This window comes from Ctenocephalides felis, unplaced genomic scaffold (genome assembly GCF_003426905.1).
Source record: "Ctenocephalides felis isolate EL2017-DRISC unplaced genomic scaffold, ASM342690v1 CF-g0.4_SCAFFOLD_03572, whole genome shotgun sequence".
Lineage (NCBI taxonomy): Eukaryota > Metazoa > Arthropoda > Insecta > Siphonaptera > Pulicidae > Ctenocephalides > Ctenocephalides felis.
The window spans coordinates 39,141,657-39,151,552 of NW_020539726.1; the positions used below are offsets into that span (position 1 = coordinate 39,141,657).

At 25.7% G+C, this 9,896-nt stretch overlaps 2 protein-coding genes across 2 annotated transcripts; both read right to left on the reverse strand.

Annotated features, from left to right (window-relative positions):
* Positions 1-3: 3 nt before the first annotated feature.
* LOC113388455 lies at positions 4-6,380 on the reverse strand. The gene is made up of 7 exons (XM_026625832.1): positions 6,255-6,380; positions 4,898-4,939; positions 4,716-4,823; positions 3,411-3,520; positions 1,821-1,918; positions 1,432-1,491; positions 4-268 (listed from the first exon to the last, which is right to left on the reverse strand). Exons 1-7 carry the CDS (start codon positions 6,268-6,270, stop codon positions 4-6), a joined length of 699 nt encoding a protein of 232 aa, XP_026481617.1. The 5' UTR covers positions 6,271-6,380.
* Positions 6,381-8,610: 2,230 nt separating this feature from the next.
* LOC113388456 lies at positions 8,611-9,407 on the reverse strand. Its single transcript, XM_026625833.1, has 3 exons — positions 9,235-9,407; positions 8,832-9,064; positions 8,611-8,725 (listed from the first exon to the last, which is right to left on the reverse strand). Exons 1-3 carry the CDS (start codon positions 9,385-9,387, stop codon positions 8,611-8,613), a joined length of 501 nt encoding a protein of 166 aa, XP_026481618.1. The 5' UTR covers positions 9,388-9,407.
* Positions 9,408-9,896: the final 489 nt, after the last annotated feature.

Below are 9,896 nucleotides of genomic sequence, written 5' to 3' on the forward strand. Positions count from 1 at the left end.
AACTTACATTTCCTGTAACGTTGACACCCTGTTCGTATTCAATTCCTCAGCTTTCTCCAAGAGCTTCGAAGCAGTTGCACATAACGAATTAACAGAAATTTCTGGTGGAGTCACCACAGGAGGAATCATTGGTGCCGTAACTCCAGGATGATAAATTTGGGGTGCCACTACAGGATGATTTACAGCCACGGGTTGTGTCACAGGATTATTTTGTGGCAAGAAGCCTGTTCCGATACCAAATCTGCCTGTTTTGTCTGGGGCGGATTCCCTAGATATAAAAAGATAGATTAATATTAAAATTATTTATTATAGACAATAAAGTATTTATAATAGGTAATAAACTATTATTATAGATAATAAGATATATTCATGTCTTGTTGCAAAATATGAGTTGTGATAATTTTTATAGGTTATGTCATTGTACTTAATTGAAAAGTTTCTGCTACACACTAGTTTATATCAAAATACAAATGCTGAACTGATTTTAGTTATATACATATTATAATAACACACATACTATACTGCTAGTATCTGAAAATTTTATTTTACTTCAAATTTATACAATTTTACTTCTCCTTGTTAGTTGTGTTTGACAGTTTGATTTATAATTAAGTACAAATTATATTATTTATTTATGTATAAATTATCTCACCATTGAGGAAACTGGTTCCAGAACCAAGGATAATGATAATTATACATTTTGAACTAAATATTTTATTTAAAAATAAGTTTCAATATTACCTACGAAAAATATGTGGCATTAAATTCAACTGTATCTTTGCTTGTTATGAAAAACGTGTACAAACAAAATGTTTAGGGTTGCCATGATGGAATTGGAGCTGTCAACTTTAAAAACCGTTAGGATTTGAATTTGAAATTAAACAAATGATTGAAAAATTGTGGATTTATCGTTTGAAAATGTTATAGATTGTTTGAAAATGTTGCAAATTGTTTAAAAATGTTGTGAGTTATCTGAAAATGTTGCAGATTGTCTGAAATGTCAAATTGTCTTACAATGTTGTCTGAAAATATTGTAGATTTTCTGAAATGTATATTGTTTGGAAATGTTGTAAATTGTTTGGAAATTTTGTAATTGTTTGGAAATATTGTAAATTGTTTGGAAATGTTGTCAATTGTATAAAATGTTGTGAATTGTCTGAAAATGTTGTAAATTGTCTAAAAATGTCATTAATTGTTAAAAACGTTTGTAAACTGTCTGAAAATTCTGTTAGTTTTTAAAAAATATTTAAAATGTCTAAAACTGTTGTGCATTACTCAAAAATGATGCAAGTTAATCAAAAATTTTGCAAATTAAGTTAAAATGTTGCACACCGTCGTTTTTGTTTCGTCTGTATTTATATCTATATTATAATATTCTAATTGTTGTCCTATTTATTGTCATATTAAAAATAAAAAAACTTACATTCTTACCCATTTTCCATCTTTATCGTAATGCCCAAACCCTGTCGGTTCACGTTGCCAGCTATCACCCTAAGAAAAAAAAAATCATAATTATATTTAACAATAATTTATAGAAAAAAAAATTACAATGCCATAGCATTAGAATGAATAAAATATATGTAAAATAAATTATATAAAGTGAGTAGTATACTAACTTATTCCATTTATTATAAAAAGACTGTAGGTGTTAAACACCTACTATGGTACTATCTAACTGATATTTTTAAAATAAATCTATTAAGCAACTAATTATACATATTTTAAATAAAAATGTTCAAAAACTGATAAATCTCTTATTTCACCTCATTATGTATTGCGTTTATAATTATTAAAATGTATATAGCAATTATAATTATTACTTTTGATGTTGTTTGCCCATATAATGCTGTTGAGCATGTTTTTTCGATGTTAGTACAAGATCGCAAGCCTCACAATGCAATTTTACTCCGTCATCATTCTATAAAAATAAAGATATACTTTATAAAAAAATTCTAAAACTAAATAAATAAATCGATTTAAATAATTTAAAATTCAAATATCACAAAAAAAATTTCTGCTTAAAATTATTCTTTTAATATCACTACTGAAATTATTGCTTATTTTTTATTTTGAATCTAAAATTTCTTGAAAAATTGTATGAAGCATTATAATTAACTTCCCAAAGGAGAAGTTTTATGTTTTCATCAAAAAATCCAATTCGATAATTTTATGTTTTCTCGACGTTTCAAGCCATTCTGAATCAAATGAGACCAAATTTGGAAAAAGTATGGTGTGTGTGTGTGAAGAATTTTTTTATAAATCGACGTTTTCTCAAAAACGGCTGGGTCGATTTCAAAAATTTAAAAGCCATTCATGTATCTCGACGAGAACTATTGTTTGACAGTTTTGTGCGACGATCGGCAAGCCGTTTCTTTATAAATGGCAGAAAAGTGAAAAATTTTCGTCTCTACGTTTTAGCCCGCAATTCTGAATCGATTTTAAAAATTCAAAAAACCGTTCGAGAGATATTGGTTGGGAATCGTGCTGATTAGTTTTTTGGTAGAGATCGGCCGGGCCGTTTTCTGTAATAAAGTTTTTAAAAAAAAAAAAATTCGACGATTTTTATGATTATTTTTTGACGTAGATACCATAGTCTTCTAGATCATACTAAAATATTACGGCCATACGACAACTGGTTCAGCTTTAAAATTCGTCAAAGTTTGCAAAAATCAGTATGGTCTTTTGGCATTTGTCAAAATTAGACTTTTGATCGACGTTTTCTCAAAAACGCCTGAACCGATTTTAGAAATTTAAAAGCCATTTGATGTATTTCGGTGAGGACTATCGTTTGTCAGTTTTGTGCAACGATCTGACAAGCCGTTTTCTTTGCAACTTGAAAAAAAAGTGTTAAACTTTTCGTCCACATTTAAGATTATTCTAACCGAACCGATTTTTAAAAATCAAAACTCTTTGAAAGATATTAGTTTGGGAATGGTACTGATTATTTTAAGTGAAAATCTACCAAGCCGTTTTCTTGTAAAAACTGTTGAAAAAAAATTTAAGCCGATTTTCATGGAACTTTTTTTGGCGATATACATCATGGTCTTAAAGAACTTACTGTAATATTACGGCCTTACGACAAGTAGCTTAATTTTACAAATTCGTCAAAGTTTGCTAAATTATTATCGTTTTTTTTAAAGTAGGATTGATGAAGTATATTATTTACACATTTTTTTTGATTAAGTCGATTATTTATACATATCGGGAAGTTCATGTAACTTGCCTCAAGGCTAAATACCAAACCAACTAGTTTTTTAATTTGAATCCAAAATTTCTTCAAAAATTGTATGAAGCTTTATTAGCCTTCATTTGTTATCAACATATTTCAAGAAAAATAAAATAAATAAATTATTTCATTAATCAAAACTTTCAATTTTACTGTAAATAATAAATAAATAATTTTTTCTCACCTGGTTCACACATAATTTCTTGGGCATCGGTTCTCCAGTTTTTAGCGACCATTCTTCTAAATATCTATTTACTTTTTTCTTGTGTTGTTTGGAATTGTAATGAGCAAAAACTGCAAAAATAAAAATCATTTATAATTGTAAATGATTATAAAATATACTAGTAAACCCGACGAACTCCGTTTCGCCATCAGATGGTTTTGTGAGAAAGATGAAGAAATTTTTTGTTTGTTTTATATTTGAAAAGAAAAATTTTGATTTTATTATACAACAGTAATGAATTTATTTCTATTCTATTAGTTTTTTAGTTGAACTTCTCTAAGTAAATGAAAGTGAATCCGCAAATTATCTGTTTCATTGAAGTGCTCTTTGGTGAGCCACATTTTTTGTTTTTTGGTCTGACGTTAACACAAACAAAGCGGATGGTTTTCCAACTCGTGAACAGGCAACGTATAACTGCCCATGTAAAAAACAATGATTTTCTAAATAATCTATTTGAAATTTATCCCGCAAACACTAAGCGATTGGCCTTGTGACTTGTTATTGCAGACGCAAGGCGAACTGGAAATTGCAATCGTTTGAAGTCAAACGGAAGACCAGTCGGAATCATTGGTATGTCACCAAATCGCCATCAATTTTTGATTGAATGGTGAAATTCAGTGCGTGTACATCATTATTCTTTGCGGCAAGAATCGCTCGTAGACTTAACCAAGCATAATTCTGATAATTCTCACTAATGTCATTACTCGAATTTTTAATTACGGTGCGTGAAGTTCCAGCAATTTGCATTAGGGCACGATGCCATGAACCACTAATTTTCTTAGCTATAAACCTTGCGGAGCCCGAGATCTTTCCAACGAATGCAAAATTGTCGAAATCGGTTCGTGCGTTCTGGAGTTATTTCGTCAGGAAGGAAAACCCGACTTATTTTTATATATATAGAAGATAATATAAAATTTGTGTCTTAAGGCAAATTGCTGGAACTTCCTGTACCGCAATGAAAACATCGAGAAATATTAAATGTTATATTATAAATACTGTAATTTTTGTTATTCATAAATATAAGAGCTTCTAAATTGGAGGACGACGCTTATATATGTTTACATACAAAGTAAATAAACAAAACTTAATCAAGCCCAGTTAGAATACAAGGACCTTATCTCATATTTCTAAGAATTATATAAACTGAAGTGCAAAGTTAAAATTAATCATTGCAAGTATATAAGTGAGCTTTAGAATTTTAACTAGAATTAAAATTAAAATCCAAATAATTTTTAATATTTAAAAAAGTATTTTTAATTTTCTTACTGCTTTTATTAGAAGATCCCCTCACTTCGCAAAGTCCACAATAAAGTGGTTGAAATTTTTCAGATAATTCTTTTGGAAATTTTGCGATAGCATCGAATTGATCACGAGCTAAAATATTAAAGAAAAATGTTAATTGCAAATAATTAAATCATTTAAATATTTAATATTGATCATCGACTTACGCAGTATTCGTTTTCTATCAGGCTGTGAGTATGAGATGACACCTGAAAAGAAAAAAAAATGTAATTAAATATAAATTTTTAGTGAAAATATATAATATTAGATAGATATAAGTAGTTTAGGCCTTAAGGCAAGCCTTGATGCGTAAATAAATCAACTTAATCAATAAGAAATCAATACGTTAGGTGGTTTATATGTATACTGAGTAGTTGTTTATTATTATAACTTATAATAATAAACAACTACTCAGTATACATATAAACCACCTAACGTTATAATTTATAACGTTATAAGCTATAAGCTATTGCACGTTATTCAATTTTGTACAAATTTTGCAATCGTGTTTGTTATTTTCAACAAAATATTTTAAATATTGTTTAAATATTACACATGATTGAAAAATGATTAGAAAGAAATATAGTGATTACTACTATAAATTGTTGAATTGATATAAAAATTGATATTAGTCAAATAATTTAAATTTAACTACATAATTTACTAATTTATAGCAGTGATCACTATATTAATTTAGTACAAAACTTTCATAGATACTGTCTTCGAGTTTTTAAACTATCTATCTCTTGCAGCGCTAAAATTAATAAACTATAAGAAATGTAAATAAACCACGGGCTTAAAAATGGTTTTGGATTTATCTAACCTAGCCCAACAGATTAAAAATTTCTGTACATAAAACTACATCAAGAACCATGAAGAGAAACGGTATACAATGTATGTTAAATTGCAACCTGACATCGAGCTAAAATAGATAAAAAATGTTTATAATGTTTCATCAGAAAAAATCTCACACTATTCTTCCCTGAATCGAGTTGGAGTTTAACTCCAACTAATGGGCAGTACCCATTATTATTTATTATGTTCAATAAATATACGTAATCGAGTTCTTGTTCAAATGCAATAAAGACTTAAATTATGCACATAAATTATGCAAAGTTGCACTAATATAAATCACTAAAATGTCAACATTGAAGTTAACAAACTATGAGCTCAGATATTTACATTTGTAAAAGTATACATGAAGGTATTTATCACAATAGCTCTAATTGTTACACTATGTGTTATTATACTAATCGTCATGTTAGGCTAGGTCATTGTATACTAACGAACAAAAACATGTACACCGACCTTTATTAACTAAATAAAATAAAAATACTAAGCTTGACCATTAATATTATTATTTGGCATCCATAAAACCTTTATTATCATTTGTTTTAATTAGTTTTTACTCGAAATGTCAAACAAGCGTTCTTTCCTTCATACAAGAATTTAATTCTAGAATGTAACTAATGAGTATATATAGATTTAAATAGATGTATATTAATTGAAATTTAATATTCTTACCAGTTTCAGTCGTCATTTCTATAATATTTGTCTGATTTTGTTATAATTATAAATAAACATCACTCACTACATTGAACATGATTTAAGGTTAACTCTTTGTGACAGTTTGACAGTTGTCAAAATGGCGGTCCATTATAAATTGTTAATAATAATATATAAAATAAAAACTATATATTATATATATATATATTTTAAATTAGATTTATTTCCATATTAATTGTTTTAACACATTATTACTTCTTTACAACATATATTTAATAAATCATCCACCAAAACTAAACACATACTGACTGACACTCATTGTCAAATTCGCATAGATACACTTCTGTTCCGTAAAGATCAGACACCATGCACATGACACATCCATAGAGCACTCACACCTCGGGATAGACACTCTTGGCCGTTACATTTAAATGATATGCATACAATATTATAATATAAATATATTTTAATAATATTTAATATTGTTAATAAATATTGCTTCAAATTTTTATTGATTGATTTTAATTTTAACTTTGATAGTTTTTAAAATGGCGGTCAATTGTAAATTGATGGATTTAAAAATATTAAAATGTTTGAACTTTATTATTTAACAATGTGTTATATAGAATTAATTTAATAATATATGTTACATATTAATTTTGCTACGATTATAAATATGCATTGTTAGAGAATATTAATGATATATTTTATAGTGTTATTTTGCTTTGACAGTTTTCAAAATGTCGGTCAGCTGGATTCAAAATATCAAAATGTTTTTGAACTTTATATACAACAACATAAAGTAAAAAAGGAATGTTGTATTACTAATTAAATAAATTTAATAGTATTAATTTAACTTTGCTATAATGTAATATATCAAATAATTTATTTTAATGTTTTTAGTTTTTTTAATCTCATTTTGACAGTTTTCAAAATGTCCTACGAATTATAAATGATTGATTTTAATGTTAGCTCATTTTGACAGTTTTCAAAATGTCGGTCAAACGGATTTAAAATATCAAAAAACTTTGCTGAATTTATTAACAACAATACAAATTTTATTTTACTAACAAAATAATTTTAATAACATAAATCTAATTTTGCTATAAATAAAAGTAAACATTGCTCCGATTTGTTAATGATTTATTTTAATGTTAACTTGATTTGAAAATTTTCAAAATGTCGGTCAATTTTAAATATCAAATGTTTTTGATTTTTATTAAAAAAATAATTTTATAACAAATATACATTAATTTCCAGAACATTAATCTAAATTTTCCGTAATAATAAATATACATTGTTCCGAAATATTAACGATTTATTTTAATGTTAAAACGCGTTGACAGTTTTCAAAATGTCGGAAATATTTAAAATATAAAAATGTGCGAACGTTTTAGAACAGATTTTATATTAGTAATAAAATAATTTCAATAGCATTAATTAAATTCTGCTCTAATTATAAGTATATATTATTAAGAAATATTAATGATTTATTTAATTTTAAAATGCTTTGACAGTTTTCAAAATGTCGGTTAATGATAAATTAAATTCTAAATTTATAATTTAAAAATGTTTGTACTTGATCAATAACAATTTTTATATCACTAATAAAACAATTTTAACAACATTAATCTAATTTTGTTATCAATATAAATGAACATTGCTCCGAATTAATAATGATTTATTTTAATTTTAAATCGACTTGACAGTTTTCAAAATGTCGGCCAATTATTAACTAAATATAAAATTTAAAAATGCTTGAACTTCGTCATTTTTTGCGATTGTCGTAAAATTTAAAATAAAATAATAATTAGTGAAGATTGAAAATACTCAAAATAAATCAGATTAAATTGAATATATCATTGCATTTTTTAAATTCATACCAAAAACCTTTTGATTCCAAAAACTTTATAGACACATTAATGAAAAATTTAATTTTTTTGTCTTCTGAAGTTATGATTGTATGATTTTGTTTTATTATTAAACATCTTTAAATTTTACAAATTTATAAATTATTTAACTCAATATTGCATAACTATAATTACAATTATAGTTAATTATAATATTAAATCAATAATTTAATAAAAACAGTATACTCGTTTTTATATTTTAATTTCTATGGTCTCTGATAGTTCCACTTAAGAATTTTTTTTAAATCTTTTGATAAAACAAACAAAGCACTTTATATATAAATAGTGCATATAAAAATCACAATATTTCTCTAACAAATAATAAATTTTTTAAAAAATCTACTAATAAATAAAATATTAATCTAAATACATACCCTAGTTGAATAACAGAATATATTATTATTTATTGATCCCCAACATATTTAACCTTAGGTATATATATTTATAAATATCAAGATTCATACTCAGTTTTTATATAAACTCAATTGCTCTTCTAGATCTTCCATATCGGACACTTTGAATTTGTCCTCTTGTTCTTTTAGCAACGCAAAAATTTTGGCAAGTTGTTCTTTCACGGCTCTAATGATAAAAGATCAAATTAATATATATATATATATATATATATATATATATATATATATATATAATTATTACCATCTATTACCCCCAACTCACAATTACTTACTGTTCTTCCTCAGCCTTCTGTTCAGGCGTCAACTTAACATTGACATCCTTAAAAATAGTCTTACGTTTAACAGTATTCAAATCCCAAATATCCAACTTATCAGCATCATCGTTGTTGTGCGAAAGAATTTTATCAGTATCATCATTTATTGAGTCTTGTGTGTCTCGAATATTATTTTCAGTGTTACTCGTTTGAGACTTTATGCTGACAGGACTTGCATATATGAAGGGAAACTGAAAAAGACAACGGGTGAAGATGTAAAGGAAAGCTAGATAAATGATAAAGGTAATATATATATTGAGTAATATATATATATATATATATATATATATATATGTATATATATATATATTATATACAGGGCTTAATAGTGCTATTAATTATTCATCTTATTATTCTTTACCATCCTCTCGAACCATTCAATGACAGGAACTTCCAAATGCAGAAGTAAAGTCAAAAGTGCACTGACACCTGTTACAAATACTGTAATAACCAGATACCAGGACAGATTGTCATAATAGATAAATAAATTTTCAGAAAAATTCGTAAAAAACATTTTTATTGGAAATTTTGACATTTTACAGAGAAATACATTTTTGTTTATCTAATTTTGACAGTTCGTGTAGTCATGGCGACGAGCGTAGGACTATAGACGTCTCATGGATAAGAGTAGGATTATGAACGTCGCATGGATTATTTAAAGATTTATTTAAATAATAAAATATATATAAATAACAATACTTAACACTATTATACTTAACATTACATATTTTATTAAAAGTTAACAATTTTATACAAACTAAATTCACTATTTTTACGATTAAAGTCAGTACAAATAATGCACTTTATATACAAATAAATAAATTTTAAAATTAAAATTAAATTATAATGAATTTCTTAAATATAATTTTTTTTATATAAGTTAAATTAAGGAGCTAATTTTTGAATAAAATAGAAATGTTATGGTAATGATATATTGCGGGTCTATAATCATATATATATATATATATATATATATATATATATATATATGTATATATATATATATAGGTAATAACAAATTGT